General features: G+C 36.3%; 1 protein-coding gene across 1 annotated transcript in view; it reads right to left on the bottom strand.

Moving 5' to 3' along the window:
• Nucleotides 1–852: 852 nt before the first annotated feature.
• The window catches only part of TAFA2 (TAFA chemokine like family member 2), a gene marked incomplete at its 5' end in the record, with an annotated part of 464,864 nt that continues 441,908 nt past the window's right edge, over nt 853–23,808 (bottom strand). Inside the window, one exon of the mRNA XM_081082315.1 lies at nt 853–2,133. Coding sequence (XP_080938441.1) covers nt 2,122–2,133 — 12 coding nt within the window. The 3' untranslated portion in view covers nt 853–2,121. The remainder of the gene's footprint in view (nt 2,134–23,808) is intronic.

Here is a 23,808-nt window from a genome sequence, read left to right as displayed (position 1 = left end):
TGTAACTCATGAAAGAGACTCTATTTTATATCCCAATTTTATTCACTTTTCTGAATAGTCACAACAGTATTCTATTGGGGATAATCTAGTTAGTATATTTGAAATTCCATTTATTTTTTCTATTGATATGCATGTATTACACATATATAGTACAGAATTTTCAGTGTTGTTTTAAAGAACATGGTTTAATAAATGAGAGGCATGATCTATAATTTCAAACCAATCTAGGAAAAATTTGTAATTTCCAAAGTAATATGGTTTTCTTCTTTGTTACAAATTAATGATATAATTGATGCAGAAACTCCAGCACAACTGTTATTCCTGTCTTAACGTTCAGACAGTATTGAACCATTGCAAAATCCATGTGGAGCCATCTAGTTTTATGTATAATTAAAATAAAAGGAGTAAGTCATTTCATTGACTTATAGGGCAGTATACTTTAGTTCAATGTCAAAAGCATACTTTACAAATTTAACTTTTAACAAATTTTACCACTTTTAGTTGTTTTGCCCAGAAAAGTTTCTATCAGTCTTTGAAAGTTGTTACCTACTAACAGACCGAAGGTCTTCAGGCTCCTCAGCCTCCATCATGGAAATCAACATATACCTAATTGGCCACGTCAGTGAGTTTTAGAAACACAAAAGATGTCCACACCTTCTCTAACATAATGGAATTTCTAATAGGACAATTTCTGAAGTACCTTCCTAATAGTCTAAGATGAGTAAAACACAGGAGTCCCTCCATTTACATTCCTTCAAACTGTAAGTTTATACAATATTATTACAGAATAGCTTTGCAATTTCCATTCTTCTCTCCCTTCACATGATAAATGAAACAAAATAAATGTAGTATAAAAGTATACATTCTGTAATAACTTAGGAAAAAAGGTACATACATGTTTAAGGCCTTTAAATATTTATATGATTTTCCTATAGAACTGAAAACCACAAATGTTAAAATTACTACAAAAATGTGAGCACAAAATAACCTAAGAAATTGTTCAAATGGGACAACTATAAGCAAATATTTATAAATTTGAGACCAAAGTAAATGATAATTTATTTTATCTACAGACTGGACAAACAGCATTCAAACAGTCATTGGGATCAAGCAAGAGACAGTCTTCTAAAATGAGATAGAAAGAACAGTTTTAAAATGTAATAAATGTAAATGAATAACTTTTAAGCTAAGAAATCAGAAACCCACATGCATCCCTGGCAATTTTTGAAACTGAAGGCTACCTAACTCAATACTTGACTGCTCACTGCTGATTTCTGTGAAGGAAAAAAGTAAACATGAAAAGGAAAGAAAACAGCCCACTTAAAAAAAAGAAAGAAAGGAAGAGTGCTCTAGAGGTATAAAATAGTATACAATGAAAATGGTAATTCAGTTCTAACTACTACCTATTTAACTGACAGAGAGCTGCAGTAGTGTGTTAGCCTTGGGGAAACATGTCAGCTAGTCTATACATTCTTAGGTGATTGATGTATTCAGATAAGTATTACTTGCCAACAATAATTATTATCAATGGATATATTTTTCCATTCCTTTAACAAAAGCAACTTTAAGATGTTAAAACATGTAGGCTTTCAGAGCTCCAATATTAGGATACAAATAAAATGATCTCAGTCCACACCATGCCAGAGAAGTTTGCAAAGGAAATGTCACTAAAGCCATATACAGTCCCACTAGCCACTGAACACAGGACCAGACCCAGGAACACATCATGACAGAAGGCCAGTGCATTTGGGAGACTTTCAGGAACAAGAAAAGCAGTCACATTTGGAGCCAGGAGCCCAAATCTGAGTGTCTCTGACATCGCCCGGAAACACCAACTCTTCAGATGATGACTTCAAATTCTTTTAGGAAATGCAATTTTACAAGTTGAGCACAGTTCAAATCTGATGAACTCTTCATGACGCAGAAGTTCATGTCTGACTTTTTTAAAGTCTTGATTTCAAGAAGATGCTGATTACGAGCCATAAAATCCCTTGGAAACAAGAGTCTGGAGTGCCTCTTCAGAGCAGTATAAAAATCTTCCTTCAAGACCACCAGAGAAGTTAAGTTTCTATGCATATGTTCAATGTAATCAGCCTTGAGGGTCGTTTGATTTATTCTTAGTTAATGGGTTACCTACAAAGGAAGAAGAAAATATAATAATTTCATAAAATAGCTATAATCTTAAATCCCCAAAGACAATTTAGTATTACAAGTTAATCTATCATTCAAAATGCTGGTATGTGTTCTATGAAATTGTTGAATTTTAAAAGACTACCACATTCAGGTGTTCCCAGCTTATTAAAAGTTACACCTATATTTTTTCCCTTTATCATTTCATAATATTTCTAGAACCACTTGCAGAATTATCTAAATGACTTCAACTGTGATCGGGAAACTCTTAACAGGTGATGCTATCCCTCTCAGACGCAAAGAATGAGTCAGGAATTCCTGTTCTTTGCACAGGCTTGGAGGACATGATCCAAAGACCATAAACACATCATCTCAGCCCTTGGGAATGGACTCCATAAAATCCATTCTTGAAATAGATTAAAAATTGAGTGCTTATTTGACTTAAATTATATATCAGGAAAATTAATTATTCATGAAGGTGTTTGGAATTGCCTAACAGTCCTTTTCTAGCAATGGTTGTAACAAAAATGGAATTCTTAAAAATTATTCTGGATACTTTGATTCCATTCCAATTAGTGACATAGTTATTTCTCCTTTCATAAAACATTTACAAAATGGCTACTTTTCTTTTGCTTTGTTTTTGTTGTGTTTTTAATCAACTATGAAAAAGAGAAACATCGAACAAACAAAAAAATAAAGCTTCCTCTAGATCAGCGGTTCTCAACCTGTGGGTCGCGACCCCTTTGGCAGTCGAACGACCCTCTCACAGGGGTCGCCTAAGACCATCCTGCATATCAGATATTTACATTACGATTCATAACAGTAGCAACATTACAGTTATGAAGTAGCAGCGAAAATAATTTTATGGTTGGGTCACAAGATGAGGAACTGTATTTAAAGGGCCAGAAGGTTGAGAACCACTGCTCTAGAATTTGTTCTACCAGAGCTAGTCTCAAATTATACCACAAAAGGAAGGTGTAAAATTCACAAATTCCTTTGTGTCTCTGTGGTGGGCCCTCATTCCCATGGAAGGAGCCTCTGCCTGTACATTTGAAATTCCTTACTCCTGTGCACAGAGGAACTCTGGGAGGAAGTGAACTTCGGATGGGAGGTTACAAACACATAGGTAAAGGGCCCCCTGACCTCTGGAGATTCTAGGAGCAGGGGAGCAGGTAGGGCAGCAGCTCGCTATCAGTTTGCCATTCAGTGGTCAGGTGCTGTGAATGGCTTCCATTTTGAGTGTCAGTGTAAGAAGAACATGGGATGGGAATAGGACTATTTCCATGGACATTGTGCCACAGACCACTAGTGGAGATCACTGATGAGTGTGAAAAATATGAACATTTTATTATTACAAACTTTCTTGCTAAACATTAATTCAACAAATCTTTGATTTCCATAGGTTGAAAAAGATCCACCTGCCTCTTCTGAAAGTTCTTAGTAGAAAAAATTATGAAGCAGAGTATAAGATCATATTTCTAAAACGAGTGGTTGGAATGACAGGAAAAGAGAGGAAGTGATACAGAGTGGGAGGGAAAAAGATTGCGAGAGAACAAATGGCTTAGCCTCAGCAGGGACACAGCATAGGCAACTGGAGGGATGTGGTGTCATGACTGTGAAAGTCAGGGCATGTCCTCTTGAGTCACTTCAAGCCCAGTTCCTAAGTCATCTATTGGTGGGTATGATAGATGCATTCTTCATTCCAAGCTAAGCTAAGTACTTCATTCTGCTGCTTTATGTAAATCTCAGGAGTGATTCTCTCAACTAATTATATTTTAAAGCTTTGTTTTCAAATAATTTTAAAAATAGGCATCCAACTCGACAGTACAATACACAGGCTTATGTACCTAGAACAAATTTCTTCTCTATCTCGGTAGAGAAAATACATCTGTATACATGCAAACATATAAACACATATAATTATACAATCCTACCATCAGGAATATCATAAGCATATATTCTCATTACACTCAGTTTTTATCAGCTAAAATAGTTGCTAGAAAACCAAAATGTCAACCTGACTAAAAGAAGTAATTATTGAAATAAGCATGGATTGAAACATAATTAAGGTAATTTTTTCACACTCTAATTGTATAAAATATTCTTTATTAATCCTAAAAATATTCTAGCATGTTTTATGTGGTGAAGAGTAGGGCATAAGTTGTTTCTAATATCAGATGAAAGTGGACAATTGTTTTAGATTGAATTTTGATCAGAAGGTCATGTGGTTCAGCATTTTGGATTTCAGTCAGTGTGGCAGTAATACTATTCACACTGGATGTGTCATGCAACCTCTGGGAGCTCAGTTTTTCCATATGTAAAAGGGGGGGGGGTCCTGTTAACCTCACGGGGTGCTGTGAGGATCAAATATTATGTTATGAAAACACCCAGCTTTGAGGACTGAAGTACTATAAAAACAAAAGTTTTAGAGCTTTGTTTTGCTTTTTTAACTGCATACATTTTTAACAAGAGAGCCACTAAAAGTAGAATGAAAGAATCACACTAACAAGTCAGAGGATTAATTTAGGGAATTCAAACAAAGACTAAGTAATAACTTGCCCTTTTCAATGTAGTTATAAATACAAATGTATTTACCCTCCCTGACAACCTTCAGATTTTGAAGCAAATGAAATGGCAAAACCAAAGATTTTAAAAATTACAGAAGTCTAGAGGCCTGGTGCACAAATTCTTCCACCAGTGGGGTCCCTCGGCCTGGCCTGCGGGATCAGGCCGAAACTGGCTCTCTGACATCCCCCAAGGGGTCCTAAATTGTGAGAGGGTGCAGGTCAGGCTGAGGGACCCCACCTGTGCACGATCAGGGCCGGGGAGGGATGAGGGAGTTTGGCCAGCTGGGGAGGGACCACAGGAGGGCTCCAGGCCATGTCTGGCCCATCTGGCTCAGTCCTGATCTGCCAGAAGCCAGCAGCAAGCTAACCAACCAGTCAGAGAATCTGCCCCCTGGTGGTCAGTACATGTCATAGGAGCTGGTCAACTGGTCAACTGCCCCCTGGTGGTCAGTACATGTACAGCAAGCAGTTGAGCAGCCTTAGCATATCATTAGCATATTACACTTTGATTGGTTGAACGGCCGACCAGGCAACCGGACACTTAGCACATTAGGCTTTTATTATATAGGATGCTTCTGAATATAGGTACATTATCACCAGTTTTCATCACCTAATATGTAAGATCCAAATAACATCCTATATAATAAAGGGCTAATATGCAAATCAACCAAACGGCTGAATGACCGGTCACTATGACGTGCACTGACCATCACTTGGCAGACGCTCAATGCAGGAGCTGCCCCCTGGTGGTCATTGTGCTCCCACAGGGGGAGCGCCGCTCAGCCAGAAGCCAGGCTCAAGGCTGGCCAGTGAGTCTCTCCTGCCTTTGTGGTAGCACTAAGGATGTCTGACTGCTGGCTTAGGCCCGCTCCCCCAGGGAGCTCCCACACCGTGAGAGGGTGCAGGCCGGGCTGAGGAACCCCCTCCCCACCCACTGCTGAGTACATGGATTTCCTGCACCAGGCCTCTAGTTTCAAAATAAAATTACTGTCTAAAATTTAGTACACATAAATATAGCCCTTTTCTGATCTATATACTCGTTGAGTAAGTCAGTGGTTCTCAACCCTCCTAATGCCGTGACCCCTTTAATACAGTGCTCCATGTTGTGGTGACCCCCAACCATAAAATTATTTTCATTGCTACTTCATAACTGCAATTTTGCTACTGTTATAAATCATAATGTAAATATCTGATATGGAGGATGTATTTTCATTGTTACAAATTGAACATAATTAAAGCATAGTGATTAATCACCAAAACAATATGTAATTATATATGTGTTTTCTGATGGTCTTAGGTGACCCCTGTGAAAGGGTCGTTCGACCCCCAAAGGGGTTGTGACCCATAGGTTGAGAACCGCTGGAATAAGTCTAAGGGACTCAAATTTAAATTCTGACATGTCAGTTGGGCAAAACCAATGTCATTTTACCTTTTGTAGACTACAAACTGGCACTTCCTGTTATTGGAGAGTTGCTTGAGCAATATTAATACAATCCAACATTTAATTTTTTTTAATTTAAAAGTAATTTTTAATACACTAAATTAAGTATTGCTTTATTTTTAGAACTTAAATATTAACCTCTTTTCATTTAAGCTGTATCTTTTGGAAGAGGCCAAATTTTAAAAGTTGTACCTTCTAAGGAGGATTTTCAGCAAATTTTCAGTAACTAAAAGCATGATGTTGTAATAAAAGCAGTTTTACAGGAGAGAAAATAGCATTGGCTGCCATGAATACACTGTCTTCTGGTTCTGAGGGCAATAGACATATAATACTGCAGAGGAGAGAAATGGTCCTACAATTATGGTTGTGCCTGGAGCTTCATGCACTATAATCACTATCTCAGTAAATTTGCCTTTTCAAAGGCAATAGTTTACACAGCTGTTCTTATTTATGTAAGTGTTATTTGTGTGTGTGCTGCACACCAATCAATTCATTAAGTGAATCTACTTAGCTGCTGAACAGGTACAAAATGCAATAATGATAATAATAATAACAATAATAAAATAATAACGGCTTTCCTAGTCAAAAGCAGAAAGTTATCTTGGTAATGATTCACCAGAGTGAAGAAGCTAATCTGCTAACATTTTTTTTAAAGCACTAATTCTTTAAGATAAGAGTGTCTGTTTATCTCCCAGTCCAACAAATCTATAATAGGGCCCTGATTAGATTTCTCAAAAATATATAATAAAATTATGTATTTTAATTTTACACAAAATTTATACTAAAATCGCCAATTGAAATTGAGGGGGAAAAAAACAGGTATACGGCATATTTGAAATCAAGTGAAGTCAACTATTTTATATACCTCTCATTTTATATTTTGAAGATTATGAAATATCCTCTTGACTATCTTCAAGTTAAGATAAACTAGAAAGTCTCAAAAGGAAGAATATTCAATAACCTATTCTGTTCCCATGTGTAAAAGATGCTTTTAAAATCATTACATTTATGGAGTCTAATTATCCACCCCTCTGGCGTTCAAGTCATGCTGACTAGGTTATCAAGGGGAGACCACATATTATGGTGAGAGGCTTAGTGTGGGCTCTGTAACAAATCGCCTGAGATCTGATCTCTGCCTTATATAACTTTCGAACATTGTGGGGTTGAATAAATTAAACTTCCTGTGCCTTATCTCCCATGTGTAATATGGGAAGGATATTATCAGCCCCTATAACTTTGCTACTTTGATTAAATCAGGTTGTTCCTTCAAAGTGTCTGTCCAGCTAAACACTTTTTAAATATTAAGAGGTAGTAATTGCCAAAGAAAGGCACAAAAGATGGATACATATTGGAGGGAGCATTACTTCTTATTTCTCTACAAATATTGACTTGCTCAATTAGAGTTAATTTTCTGTGTCTTATTTCTGATCTTGCAATTTTTTCTTTTCATATTCTTGTCACTCATAAAGCTATTATACCTAGCATGAAGCATCACTCTTTTGGAGAACTTTGGGGGAGAGATAATCTTTTCAGAAAAGGTGATACAGATCAGTGGCTAAAAAGGATGTATCTCAACGTTAAGCTAAGCTCAGTTCTGGTAACTCAGGACATGACCTTGAGTAAAACAGGTATATTAATATCTATGCCACAGACGTGTATGAGCTGAGAAGTTAATGGGTCAAGTGTTTAGAACGGTTCTAGGCACACAATAAGCGTAGCAAGTGGTAATGATTATTCATATGCATACGTTCCTAGAAATCTGAATGCACTGAATTCCTAGTTCTTGCCCCTAATTATTTCTGAGCATACGTTATTAGTCTTCACAGACACATAATTCCATTCTTTTTCATTCTTTGCCTCTCCAAGGGGCCAGTTACCATCAGACTTTGCATGCAGGACAAATACTTAGGAAATTAGCACTGCACTCTAACTACTTAGGCTTAAAAAATAAATAGGATATAATGATGCCAAAACAAAATGAAGATTTGTACATTTATTTTTTCATTATTGATGGTTCCTCTGATATTGTTTTTCTTTGATTTTTTGAACCTCAGTCATTCAGTTTGTCAGTTTACATAAAACTGAAATCACTGCCAAATTTCCATAGCATCAATGTGAATGTTATATCATATTAACTAAATTCACAAAATAATATGTTCTCTTCTTCGGTTATGATCATTAAAATCTTATTATGAGACACTCCTGAATAATTTTTACATTCCTGTGACTATAAAATGAACCCTATACACACAATCGTAGAAGACATTGCATTTTGAACATTACAAGTCAATTTCTTTTTTAAAAAAGCTAAATTTTCACTAGGATACCCATGTTATTAGGGAAACATTTACTTTTGGATTGATGAACATTATATATTTAAGCAATTGGAAGGCAAGAAATATGTGGGTGGTAGCTTTAAAAGCAGTGCATGTCCAATCTTTCTAGTACAGCCCCTTAGTAATATCACAAATAGGCACCATTTCAAACTAACATTCCAGTAAGTAAATGCAACTTACTCAATAAAGTAAAAGGAAGAATAGAATATCTTCATCATCCTAAATGCTGATTTGAATGCATATTTCCTTGTGTGGAATATAATTGCTGCTTCACTGCAAATGTATTTTTTAATGTAGCTTTTACAAGTACATGAATTAAGCTCTCACTTCACTTCTGTCTACTAAATGTGCAATTACAACATAATTACTCTGCAGTAGCAGGTTTTCTCATTAAGTTAGAGAAAATCTGCCATTGAGCTGGTCATAACTGTACATGCATGCTCTCGTCCCATCTTAAAGCACCTTATACAGAGAGGTATTACAAAATGAAAGACACCTGTCAGTCCGGGATAATCCTTCGATGGCAAGCTGACCAGGCCGTTTTTTAGGTACAAATGAAGTTAAGTCAATGACATATGAATTGCCTTCATAAATATACCACCTATACAAAAAATAATCCTGCAATTGCCTTTCAGGGTGATATGGTAATTCCAACAGCCTTGAAAGCTGTTGCATTTTCATACCACAGTTTAATTTTCCTTCCTAAGAATGGCTAGTGCTGAAATGGTCTGATCATTTATTTTAACATTTGAGGCACCAAAGGTTATCTGTTTCATGCTTCAGCTAGAGTCAGCATTTCCACTGAATGACCTTGTTATCTGTTCTATAAATTCTTTAAAAATTTAACAACCTTGAGTGATTGGGATGAAAGTCATTTCCAACAACAGAGAGCCTTTTGGTAGCTAACATTATATTTAGGTGTAGCTCCGTGTGGAAGCAGAAATTGGCATATAGTCCTCCTAGATTACTGCAGAGAACCAGAACACCACACATAACTGAGGAGAGAGAGGAGGCCTTATTCTGATAAGAGTTTTATACCAGCATTACAACCTGCTAGTAGTTTTAGAAATTTGAACAAGTCACTTAATCTCTGAATCTCCAGGGTCCATACTTTCCACGAGAGTCCGTTGGATTCAGGGAGTTTCTAATTCCCTTCTATCCCCAAACTACGATGACCTTTCTTAAGAAGGACTAATTCCACATGGGATAAAACTTCATCCTGATTCCCTACGTTCATCAGTGGTATAACCCCTATGCAGATTTCTTTTTTCTAAAAAGCCTACTCATTGAATTAGAATGCAGAACTAGTGAGCTTTACCACAAATTCAACCGCTGTCAATGGCTTTCAGCTTCCTATGCTGTGCGCATGGAGATCTTGACTGGAAATAAATCTTTCGAACAGATGGACCTGCACTGTTTCTTGGAACTTTGAAAGCTGTACTGTGTGCCAGCCATGAACTCTTCTACGTGACTCATGAAAACAGATGACTGTTTGCACAGCCACTTACGCACATTCATCCACTCAGAGGCAGAGCAACTGCTCCTCTCTGGATGACAGTCACTGTTAGCAAAACATTTCCCGACTTCAATTCTGGCAGCTAATGAATTTCTCTGGGACAGTAAGGAGACTTAAAACTTTCCTGCCTCTTCTTCCCTAGACCTCCATCATGCACTTTAGGCAGGTCAAACATGACCCCCAAATTAAGATAACTTTGAAAGACACCAATATAATGGGACTCAGTTATGTTTCCTTCAGAAATATCAAAAAGCCCTTAATATGGGAAAATTATTATTTTGAATGCTTGGAGGAAGTCTGAATAGATTTTTTAAAAAGATTACTCCATACACCAGCACAGTTCACACATTTTTAGACAGTTGATATTTTGAATTCAATTAAAATGTATTTTACCTGCTAGATTTGATAGCAGGTTTATTTTTTTTAGAATAACCTCTCATTTGTTAAGGTGTAATCTGAACTGATAGTTTTTTCCCCCACTTTGTCATTAAGGCTTAATTTAAAAGTTAAAATCTGCTAGAGTGTCACACTTCTCAAGAATTTCAGCCTCACTACATCTGAGGGCTAGTAGAAACAAGCAGTAGAAAGTGTGCTTAAAAGCAGGATTTCAGGACAGTGGAATTTGGGAAGAAGAAGGGCAGAAATTTAAGAAATTCATTTTAGTAACCTAGGGATGACTAAGAGAGCAACGTTTTCTCTTATCCTCCTGATTCGTTTGAGTTAGAAATGCAAGTGGTTCCTAGTAATAGCATTTCTTTAAGATACATGACTGAATAAAGAATATGTTGTTGTCACTTTGAGGATTTGAGGAAGACAAAGCTAGGACCATGCCTGAAGTAGCACATCCTCTCTCATTGCCATGCCTATCTTTTCCCATAAAATGAAGTTTAGAGATGAGAGATGTCTGAAAAAACTTCCCTTTCTGCAAGTTGCTAAACTAAATTCATTTCTGAAGAACAGGGAAGCATCTATTTACTGGTAATATGTTGGTGCGTTTACTTTTTCTCCTTTCTATTTCCCAGATATAGAGTGTTCCTCTCTGGATGGTGTTTGCTTGTTTGTTTGTTTGTTTGTAATAATGCTCAAGCCCTAGCTGGTTTGGCTCAGTGGATAGCACGTTGGCCTAAGGACTGAAGGGTCTTGGGTTCAATTACGGTCAAGGGCACATGCCCAGATTGCAGGCTCGATCCCCAGTGGGAGGTGTGCAAGAGGCAGCTGATCAATGATTCTCTCTCATCATTGATGTTTCTCTCACTCTCTCCCTCTCCCTTCCTCTCTGAAATCAATAAAACTATATTTTAAAATAATAATAATAATAATGGTCAAAATTCAGTAGTCATGAATTCCCAAAGTTGATCAAAATATGAATCTTTAACTCTAGCTATTTCTAATTGCTTAGATGCTGGTCTGAGATAGCTGATTCAATTATAGGGCAATTTAAATATAGAAGGTATGGACCATTAGGTAAGGGCACAATCATCATTTGGTATATGGAAACTCAGTGAAAACTTGATGGCTCAATACTTTTCATGCTAATTTACAAATTAATAGGCAAATTGAACACTGAAAGGGGTCCACGAATACAACCAGGGTTTTGTATTATCCATTGTGTCAACTGGGGGGGCTACTGTAGGTGGTAATATTAGGTTCCCAATAATGATATATTGGCTATTTGTGGCAAATTTGTTCCATTTGTGGGTATCATAGTTCAAAGAATGATGCCCCTTTCTTTTAATAAAGATAATTCTATGCCTTTATTCACTGACCACAGAGGCAGACCTTTGCCTTCTGTTCCCTAAAGCTGTATGGAGTTCATCTTTCCTCTGCAATCAGGGGCCGCTGGAATGCTAATGGGAACTATAAGAAAGAGTTGGTTGCAGTTAATCCTGTAACACAATGTACACACCTGCTGCTCTGTGAGAAATAAACCAAGGTGAGAGCTCATTTCTGGAGTTGTTTTGAATCTTTACTCCTCAACGAAACTTCTGTCCCTTCCTTAGAGTCCGACCAACATTCGGATTCACCACACTAGTGCTCCATGGTGGAGCCAGAATATTTTGAGTGTGGCTATTAAAAAATTGTCATCAGGCACAGCAGAAACCTTCTCTTTCTACTCCTCCATTGGAACTTGAAGAGTTTTACACGTTTGCCTAAGGAACAAACACATGTCAGGTACTCCACTGTTCAACTGGTTATTACAGGAAGCAAACCTGGGAGAAAGGGAAAATTCAACAGCAAGACAATAATTTCCTTTACCTCCATAAAAGCTCAGAACAGCAATAGTTTTGTATCTCTCCTAGAGGATTATAAACTCTTAGAACATTTTTTATTTCAGAGAAACACATACCCATAAATGGGACCTAAAATAAACAGGTGTTATAAGAAACTGATACAAGGATAGTAAGCATTTCTTGTGAGTATTTTGGACAGCATTCCGCACAAACTTAAGAAAATGTTCATTAAGATCAAGGGAGAAAGTATGTAGAAAACAACAGACAATCATTTTAACATAAAAGGGTAAAATAATTATAGAAACAATATTATGTAGTAGTATTCAATTTGAATTCAAAGACTAAATACTTGCAATCTTAACTGTTCATAGGCTTATCTGAGCATCCATGTCTATAGTAATTTATAATTTGATAAAGTTTGAACCTTAGTCATTCACACTTTAATGCTGATAAGTATGGCAGAGTAATATGGCCAATGTATGGGTCTAGCACCAATGGGCATTCTCATCTCAAGCCATCTCTTTTGTTCTCTGCACATCATCTGTGTAATCCTCATTAATGGTCAGAATGGGATCCATGACTTTTTCAGTTGTAATTTATGTTATTTTATGGGTATAGACTTTCAAAGTTATATTTCTTCTTTTTTTATATTCTTTTATTGATTTCAGAGAGGAAGGGAGAGTTAGAAATATCAAGGATGAGATAGAATCATTGATCAGCTGCTTCCTGCACACCCCTTACTGGGGACTGAGCCCGCAGCAACCCGAGTATGTGCCTTGATGGGAATCAAACCTGGGACCCTTCAGTCCACAGGCTGACGCTAGATCCACTGAGCCAATCCAGCTAGGGCAAAAGTTTTATTTCTAATTTCTCTTTCCAAAAGTATTCCAGATATTACATAAAGCATATACTATTTTAATTTCAAATATTTGGATAATTTAATATTATTCAATATTAGTCAGTATTATTCAATAATCATATAGAGGAGTGGCTAGTAATTTAGAATCAGATAACAGAGGGCTTTGGTAATATAAATCATTTCTTACATAAATTTATTATATAAACTTGAGAGATCAGGGTAGTTAAAACTAATCTATAATAATAAAAGTGTAATATGCAAATCAACCAGACAACCTTCAGGATGACCTTCCGGATAAGGCTGGGGCTGCAAGGGCCAAGGCAGCTGGGACTGCAAAGGCCCATTCTTGCATGAATTTCATGCATCAGGCCTCTAGTTATACTATAAAAAACTATTTCCCAATTTTGAAAAAAATCTGAGTCTTTTAGCACTAAGAACAGACCCTCTTTTCCCTATCACTGCTAACTTGGCCTCTCCCTCCCTAACCATAAAATGTAAGACTAAAATTATGGCGTGAAAAAGAGCAGAAATTTTCGCTCTGGTCACTGCATTTACTTGACTTTATGCATTTATATTAGAGCCAATGCAGTCCTAGCATGGGTCAGTGTCATGACTCACCATGGAAACATTGACTGAAGACAAAAGATGAAGGTGGAGAAAACGTAGAGGAGCTTAATATCCTTGAGAAAAAGCATGGAGCAGACCAAGAATATACTGCTTAACGTTGCTAGTTCTCCATTTTCTTCACGTTGTTCAAAAATGTGGAAAGTCTTACTGTTTTTTAATTTCATATACCCACTGAATATTTTTAGCATGGTAACATAAATGCCCATATGTTTTATTTCTAATCAGTTTCTAGACCCTAGTCATCTTTTTATTCTCTTTCCAACTCTCTGTCTGGCTGTTACTATCTTAATCAAGGCCTTTATTTCATCTGGTTTGCACAGTTGCAATAACCTCCTAATTTGTCTTCTGATTTGTCTTGTTTATTGTAGCCCTCCACCTCTTTGCCACCATTATCTTAAAAACAAAAATCTGTAATAGTTTCCTGTTACAGAAAGAGATGTAAATTCCTGTTGGTGATCAAGAAGGTCCTTCAATTAGAACTCAACCTACCCAGCTTCATCTCTCCATCTCCCTAAGCCCCTCAGAGACACATAGGCACAACTCCAGCCATGCCTAACTAATCCTTGTAGGCCTTGATATGCCCATTCATATCTCCTTATCCTTGTGTACATTTTACCTTTGCCTGAAATACTCTTCTTCTAAACATTAGAGTATTTAGATAGTTATCACTTCATGTTTCATTAGCCTTTGTGATTTATCTAGTCAGCACTTTGTCTGTACTTCTATTATAAGACATATCTTGTCCATACTTCTATTATAAGACATGTTTTGTCATATTATGCTAATTTATGAACCTATTTGTTTCTTCCACTAAACTAGAATGTATTGGTAAAAGATGATATTAGCATATTTTAATATTAATTATTTTTATCATATTTTTATTGTTGACAGTATTACAGATGTCCCTTATCCCCCACCCCCTTGGCCCCTGACCCAACCATGCCCCTGTGCTAAGCAGCATTCCAGGCCCTTAAATGATAACTAATATTTATTTAATAAAATATTGAAACAGTGAATGGATGGATGGATGGAGGAACAAATAAATGAATATAAGGGAAGAATGATAATTAATTTCAGAAGAAGAAAAACAAAAGTTACTATCTGGATTCTCCCCTTACAGCAAGGGGAATAATTAAGTGACCCAAAAGGTCAGTGTCACCATTTTCAATTCTTTAAGGATTATTCCCGATTCTGTGATTTCAGAATTTTAAAATTATAGATATGCATGGGTCCTGACATCAGCCTCACACTCACACCTTAGATATTTAAATTTATTCTCATTTGGAAAAGGCCTGATTTTTTAAAACAAAATTAATTTATGAAAATCATAATGCAAGAAGATAATAGCATCCTGTGATGATTTAATTGGTATTAGACTAACCACTGGGGATGTGGAAAATGTCCAAATAGATACAGCAAGGTTGATTATGGCATATTCATTACAGTTAGTATTTCACAGAGAAATTTATCCTCATTTTTTTTAAAAATGCAGTTTTCTCTTGAGTAATTTTAATACTGCTGCTTAACGCTGTCAGGAAATTTTTCTCATGAAATGTTCCATTGTGACAATTATCCTACACCTAAGTATTACATGCTCACTTGACATCAGGTATGGCGGTGCATCTGAAGTACCAAATTCCTTATAATGGAACAAACAAATACCTCAATGACTGCTTCACCCAAAATACTATTGTGCATGCAATCTCTCTGCCTCTCCCCTGCATGCCTATATTTAATTATATATTCTATATTTAAGTTCAGGATGCCCGGCTGCTCTCCCTCCCCCCAGATTTTATTTTTCAAATATAGAGGCTGGTATTTCAAAAGACAAAGAGAAGTCAATTTTTGCTTAGCAAAATGCAGCAGACTGCATTTTGTAGCCTAGACAAGACTGTCAAAGGCAGCTGATCCTTCTATTGCTCATGGAACCTGGAACCTTCCTCACCCTTCCTTTGCTTCCACCCCTCAGATATTAATTGCCGGCACCAGTAGACTACTTAGTGCACATCCACATTCTCTTATTGCTCTCAGAATTATTCTGTGAGACTGTCCCTGTTTGCTATTTACTGTTATGAGTCTTTGTTTCTAATTGCTATTATCTCCTGGCAGTTAAACGGAAGCTCTGATGAATTAAGTGAAGCTTTTCAAGGATGCATATAAGCAATAGGTGATAGTCTGCAGACCAAGATCCCCGATTTGGGGCTTCAAACCTAGTGAAATAGGTCCTGCATATCTGTTATTTCATTCATTCATTTGACTAATATTTACTGAGCACATATGAAATGTCAGGTGCTTTCCTAAGTATGGGGGCAGGAGAACAAAAATCATTGTCCTTGTGAAACTGACCATCAGTCAAAGACACAATATAGTAACATTTTAAAGTATGTTAGCCCATGCAAAGAGAAAAATACAGTCAAATGGAAGAGAGCGAATTTTGAGGCAGGGATGTACAATTTTAGTTAGCATAGATAGGGAAGACTTGCTAATAAAGTGAGGCTTCACTGAAAGCCTGTAAGAGATAAGAGAGCCAATCCAGCTGATAGCTGGGTACTTCACACAGAGGGAATACATGGCCTTTGCAAATGACCTGAGACAAAAAAAGTAAGGAGGGTAGTGTGGTGGCAGTGAAGTAAGCAAGGGGGACAGTATAGAAGATGAGGTCACAAAGGCTCATTCAATCATCTATTTCTTTCTGTGTGTTTTTCAACAAATGTTATTTTTCTTGCTATTTTACTTATTGAGGATAACCAGTGGGAAAAAGCAGATATGATCCTTGTTGTCACGATTGCACACTAAGTGCAACTACATGGTGGTCACCAGAAATAACATGGCTTCACACCTTTCTCCTTTCAAAAGCCTTATTCCCGGAAGTTGGAACTGGATAGAGCCTGAACGGACAGGAGAGAACACAATGGCTTCTTTGTATAAGCCCTGGAAGCCACTGTTCTTTCCATTCCAACGGTGAGGAATTGCAAAGTTTTAGGAAAGGAGAGGCGTGTGTGTGTGTGTGTGTGTAAGTTTGGGTGTGAAATGATGGAAGATTTCTCTGGCAAATGTTTTCAGCTGACTGGTGGCAAAACATTCCTGAATGCGTATCTTACATACACTTACACAATGGAGACATTCCTATATAGAAAACCAATCTCAAATAAGAAGGCCATGCATTCCTCCACCATAGCTGTTAGCTCTTCCTGTCTATGAGAAGCGTTTTAAAGGGATGTCCTCTCCCCAAACTAGTCAACTGTATGTTAGTTCAATTATGAGAAAAATACCACATCTCCATTTTAGGGGATTCTGAAGGAAGAGGCGGGGAAGAATCTAAACTAATATCTGAAGCAGAGAATTTCTAAGGAGCTACCCCTGCCATGGAAAACTGGTTTGAAATGTGTAGCAGAGGGAAAACCAAAACTTATTGGGTCCCTTTAGGCTTTTATTATTCAAATATTTATTCTCATAACCAGGAGGCTAGACTGCCTGGGTTTAATCCTAGATCCGATGCTTATTAGCTATGCAACTTTGGGCAACCTCTTCATTTCTCAGTCTCCTCATGTGTAAAATGAAGATAAGCCTATTTCATAGAGCGATTGTGAGCATTAAGTGAACTAATATATATGAAGTGCTTCTAATGATGCTTGACCATAGAAAAACTTCATAAAGTCACTTATCGTGTGGTTTCTTCTGGAGGAAGTAAACCTTTTATCATTAGGAAGTGTTCTTCCTTAATAGTATATCAACTTCCTTTAGGTTAGTGTTCGCATGGTGTATCTTTTCCATTATTTTTTTATGTTCAGTTTTTTTTATAATTTTAGATTAGATGAACCTCTGTTAAATAGTATATACTTGTGTTTTGATCTTTTGATCCAGATTGACAATCTTTTTGTGTGCCTCATAATTGGATCATTTAGGCCATTTGCACTTGATATAATCACATTAGAAATTTGGGTTTAATCTACCAACTAAATTTTATTTTACCTGTTCTAGATTCCTATTTTCTTTCTTCTTTTGCCTTCTTTTGTGCTCCCTCTAACATTGACAACTGCCTCCATGGATTAAGGAACTCCCAAAACTAAACTAATATCTCTTAGTCTTCATTCTCCCCTAGATTCTGGAGCAATAACTCTTCAATTTCTTATTGACTTTTCAATGCCTCCACGTATGCCATCTTACATTTTGTTAAACTCTTCAGTTTCCTTAGAGGAAGGGGTAGAAAATAGGGCAGTTTGATGGTATTATTAAATATCCATTACCAAAAGTGGAAGTCAAGTTATATGGGTTAAGTTTTATTGATGAACTTGGTGTTGATTAGTCATTCACCAAATGTATGTAATATTTGAAATTTATCTTTGATATTCTACCGGCATAGTACCTCTGTATTACAGCCATGTTGAGATGGAGTATTCTCTCCATACTAAACTTTGCTTAATGATTAAAATAGAACTTCATTAGCAGTTACTTATACGTGACTATATTGTCCAGTTTGCCTAGGAAAATCCTGATTTACACAATTTATTCTAACTTCCCATTAGATTTATCCTGAAATTATGTCCTACTATGGACAACAAGTTATATCATCACCCACAGAGAGTGGTTACCTTCATTGTGGAAAACTTAATTTTTAGTAAATAATTCATACTGAATTATTTAGTAAATAATTCATACTGAAATCTTACAGCTATGAATGAATGACTCTCTGAAACAAATATTTCAACTATTATGATAGTAAAAATTGAGCATTCCTTGAAGCATAAAAGATTTCTGAAGCTCATTCAGTCACATCAAGTTGCTAATCAATTTTTAAGGATAGCATTAAGGAAAGGTTTGTCACTAGAGCACTGTAGTAACTTCAACTTTTCCATCATAGAGCTGAGACATGGATGTTATAATGTGAAAGACTGACTACAATATTATCAATTAGTGCTGTAATCCAAAGTCATAAACTCTGAGAATCAAATTAAAGCCATTGCACACACTGTTACCTTTGAGATAAGAGATTTATTATAACAAACAGGACAAATAGGCTTCTTATAAAATCAAGATATTTTTTAAAACATTAATAATCTCAAGTATAGGGTTCATTTTTTCTGGATTTTTTTTTGGTTATTTATTTTATATTATAATGAACAATTCAATTCTGATGGAATTTTTCTAATGTTGCCTAAAATAGAAAAATAAAAATTACCTGTGAATTTCAATTTCCTCTAATTATTTTTATCATGAATAATTAGAAGTTGGATAAGAGGCAATATATCCTATATACACTGAATGTTCATCTACTGATGATGATGATGATGATGATGATGAATAAAATGATGAATTTTAAGATTTTCTAAGAATCAGGCAGGCAAATAATTATAATAAATAGTTAAGAACCAGGCCGGCATGGCTCAGTGGTTGGGCATTGACCTATGAATCAGCAGGTCATGATTCAATTCCCAGTCAGGGCACATGCCCAGGTTTAGGGCTTGATCCCTAGTAGAGAGTGTGTAGGAGGTAGCTGATCAGTGATTCTCTCTCATCATTGATGTTTCTATCTCTCTCCCTCTTCCTTCCTTTCTAAAATCAATTATATATATATATATATATGTATATATATATATATATATACACACACACATATATATATGTATTTTTAAATAAATAGTTAAGAGTAGAGGCTTAATAACATCATTCAGCCAAGGACTTACCCTGACTTGGCTATTTATTAACTGTGTGACCCTATTAATTATTTCACCATTTAAAAACCCCAAAAACCTCAGTTTCCATCCTTATGTGATAAATCCATATCTCATCACACTACTGTGAAGATTAAATGCAATCTTAGTGAGAATACAATAAATAGTAATTTTAAACACTTTCAAACAGTACTTTGAAATAAAAAGTGTAAATATATGCTCTTAAGATTATTCTCATTATTACATCATTATTACAAAATATTAACTTTATATAAGGCATTAATTATAAATGTATTTCTGGCTCTTTGATACTATGATTGTCCTTTCCAAAGCTATGCATTTCCTGTGCAAAGACTGCTTTATTTTCAAAGATAGACCACTAGAACGTGATACATTATAAAAATGCTACATTCTGTACAGAAGGTCTAACACAATTTAAAAAAATCTATTAGCAAAATACATATAATACACTTTGTTTGAAATGTACTAAGGTTAAAAAAATATTTAGGTTTTATTTATTATTTCATAAATAGGAATTATTGGCTTCTGCTAATTGTATAATATCTATAAACACTTTTAGCATCGTGTTTTTGTGATTTAGTAAGAACATTAATGTTGTATTAGTAATAGAAAAATGTGCCAGAGTAGCTTAGCATTCCATAAAATAGTCCTTTAAATCTATACCAACTACTCCAAGCTAACCTCATCTTAAATTGCTCTAGGCAAACAAATACAAAACAAAAAAAAAAACCTTAAAATTAAAAAAAATCTTCACAAACCTAGTACATAGACCCTAGCATAACATCCCTTCCTCTAAAGTTACCAAACATTTCAACCATAAAAGGATACTTTCTGTGTGAGGATGTCTTTTAATTGTATCATTGAATATAGAAATATCAGTTGAGCAAATATCAACAATTATAATGATCAGAAAAAAAAAAAACTGCCTCCTTTACTATGTAGCTCTGACAAGTCCTCAAGGGATGTTGCTAAAAAGCCAATGCCTGGTAGCTATAAAGGAGAAACTATTTTTGCTCCTACAAGATGAACCTGGGGGAAATGCCTTTGCAATGGATTAACATAACAGTTTCTATCTGGCCCATCTATGTGGGTAACTGAAATGACCCAGATCCTGTGACCCCTACAGACACACATGGAATCTATTTATTACATCTCTATGGTTTCTGTCTAGGATGCATTTTTGTACCCAATCCAAAAGGGAATAGGTATAGATAGACCAACCTTCGAACTTGTGCTTTCTCTTCATAGTCCTCATCTCACTATAAATGGAAGTCTTGTGATAACTCTACATTAGTGTTTATTTAACCAGACTGACTACTGTGGAATAACAATGTGCATGCTTGAATTCTGAGAAAGCCCATTTTATAAGCCTATTAAAAAACTTGCTTCGTTTATGTATTTTACTTAACAAGGACATAAAGCATTTACATTTGGCCAGTAACTGTTAAGTGCTTTATAAATATTAACTCATTAAATTCATATAAGGAAACTATGTGGTAGGTATATTATTGTCCCAATCTCACAAATATGCAAACTGAGAAGCATAGATGTAAAGTAACTTGCTGAAGGCTACCAGCTAACAAGTAGCACAGTTGGGATGTGGCTCCAGAGACTGGCTTCTTAATCATTACACCATCCTTGAATATACACAACACAGCAGCCATTTTTCACTGAGGCAAATGGGACTCACTGAAATAATGGATGGGTGGATGGATGGATGCTTCTGGCAATGTATCTATTGAGAGTGATTAAGGCAAAGCTAATAGAACCCTTGGAGTCATTCAGAGTCCTCAGCAATTTAGGAATTTTTTTCCCCTTGAAAAAGCCCTGCTAAATTGCACATAGATTATTATTATTCCCCTCCCAAAGGAAAAGAATTCCTTGCTTGGGCTAACTCGCTAGGCACAGAGCTCAAAAATGTTTTGTTCTGTTTGTTTTCTGTGACTTCAGTTCTTAGCTCTGTTGTATGTGCTATGACTAAAGAATGAGATTATTTTTTGGTGTAATAACAAGTGTGTTTTTTCCTTATAAAAATGTATCCTGCAGGCATAGGTAGTTTAGGATGACAACTTTTTAAACTACTTGCCTGCTTTACATGTCATCTCAAAAGCTAGCCCTTTCCAAATGAACCTAGTAGAGAGATATAATAAGGGATATGTAATCTGAAGAGGTAGGTCAACTTGTGTCTGGACTTCCAGTGTAGATGAGATAAGAAAGTGTGTATCTGAAGTGGTATCTCTATTCAGCAGAATAATTTGTGAATGTGTTTGTCTGTGGATACCCAGATCCTGCCACAGTGGCAGGCATCAAATACATGTTTAATAAATGCTTAGCAAATTAATGATTGAGATATGATTTTGTTCTACCATGTCCTCTCACAGGTACAACATACAGAGTGAAAAAAAAAAACCTCTGAATTTTCACATATAATTCCAAATTTACATTGCATAAAAAACATCTCCTGGGCATATGGAAAGACTCCATTTCTGGGATCCTCTGCAGCTGGATGGGTATATCCGTAAGAGTTTTGACCAAGAATTATAGTCAGATTTTTTTGCTCTAGGGCTGATCATATAATTGCTAGTGCAAAACCCTCCAAAATTATCTTTCTCTTTAACTATGGGGTGGGGGGGAGGAAGAGGAGGGCAAAAGAAGATTTATAGTTGTAAGTATGTGAAATACAGAGTTTATTCTTGAATTATCATTCTCATAACCTGCATGTCCTTTTCCATATGAACAACTGTAAACCAATGTTTGCCCACACTGTATACCAGATCACATCTGCACTGAAGCCTTGAGTCCAAAATGAGGAAGACCCAAAATTGGCAATCCAAGGCCACCTATGATGTTGATATAGTTGGAGTAAGACATAAACCTTTATTTTAAACTACTGAGATTAGACTGTTTCAATTTCTTTTTTAAAATTTGTGTTTAACCCAGGCTAATCCAGAGTCCATCCCATTAAATATGAATGGGAAAGCCTCCTGGGCAAAGACTGTATTCCTTGCATGCGTATCCCCAGGGTTTATATAGTGGTATTGAATATGATTTTAATAACTGAAAAGAATATCTGTTTAATCTGTATCAGAATATCGTCAAAATGTAGTACAATATCTAAAATCTTAGGAAACAATCTAGAAACAGCATTGGAAGTTTCCAGAATTCACAGAAATTGCAAATCAAAATGCTTAACTTAGAAACCTGATCAGAAGGGGTTATTATGTGGGAGCCTACAATGGAGTAACTGAATTACAATTATAAATAAATGTACAGGCCTTCCACTAAGTACAAACAACAGTTGGCAATTGAAAGTCCTAGAGAAAAATTATTTAAGGCACTCTTTCCCCATTGAAAGCTGCCAATTCCTACAGAATGCTTTGTAAAAACTGCTGCCAGTGCCTTTTTAAAAGTATAGTTTACATATAATATCACATTCATTTCAAGTGTACACATAGTGTAAGGTACATTTATATACCTTACAATGCAATCACCATGATAAGTTTAATAACCATCTGTCACCATACAGAGTTATTAGGATAATATTGACTATATTCCCTGTGCTGTACATTACATCCCTGTGACTTATACTAGAATATGGTACCTCTTACTTATCTTCACCTTTCCCACTCATTCCTCCTCCCCTCCCCTCTAGCAACCATCAGTTAGTTCTCTGAATTTATGAGTCTATTTCTGTTTTAATTATTTATTTTGGGATTTTCAGATTTCACAAATAAGTAAAATCATACAGTATTCCTGTCTTATTTCACCTAATATAATATAATTTACATCCATCCATTATTGTCGCAAATGTCAAGGTTTTATTTTTTTGTTATGGCTGAATAATATTCCATTGTAGTACAGTTTAAAATTAGGAGCATGATGCTTCCAGGTCTGTTTCTTTTTCTCAAGATTGCTTTGGCAATTTGGGTCATCTGTGTGTGCTTCTAGGAATTAGATGAAACAGTTATCTCTCCCAGTCTTAAAGGGATGGTCTTGTGTAGGGGTGACTGGATGTGCATAGACTGGATGTGCTGGGTGATCTTGGCAGGCCAGCTGGAGCAGAAGTAGGTGTGTGTGGTGCCTGGTGGGCCAGCTGGTCAGGGATGCAGCATATAATGGCTGAGGTGGCCCATGGCTTCAGGGAACCCTGGTGGGTGGGCTGGCTGGGACTGAAGTGGCTCCTGGCTGAGGAGGCCTGTGGCACTGAGCCCCAGAGGTGCCCAGGAGGCTACTCGCTGAGTCTGCAGTGGACACTGGTCAAGGTGGCCTGGGCACACTGTGGAGGTCTTGTAGTGTGGCTAGAGCACTTGGGCTGAGCTCCCACCCATGCTATCTAGATGTAGGGGACATTTAAACAATGGCATTCACCAGCACTTATAAGCCCAAAGAGTTCCCACATTTCCCCACT

This window comes from Myotis nattereri, assembly GCF_964212035.1.
Source record: "Myotis nattereri genome assembly, chromosome: 2".
Taxonomy (NCBI): domain Eukaryota; kingdom Metazoa; phylum Chordata; class Mammalia; order Chiroptera; family Vespertilionidae; genus Myotis; species Myotis nattereri.
This window is presented reverse-complemented; position numbering and strand designations above follow the sequence as displayed.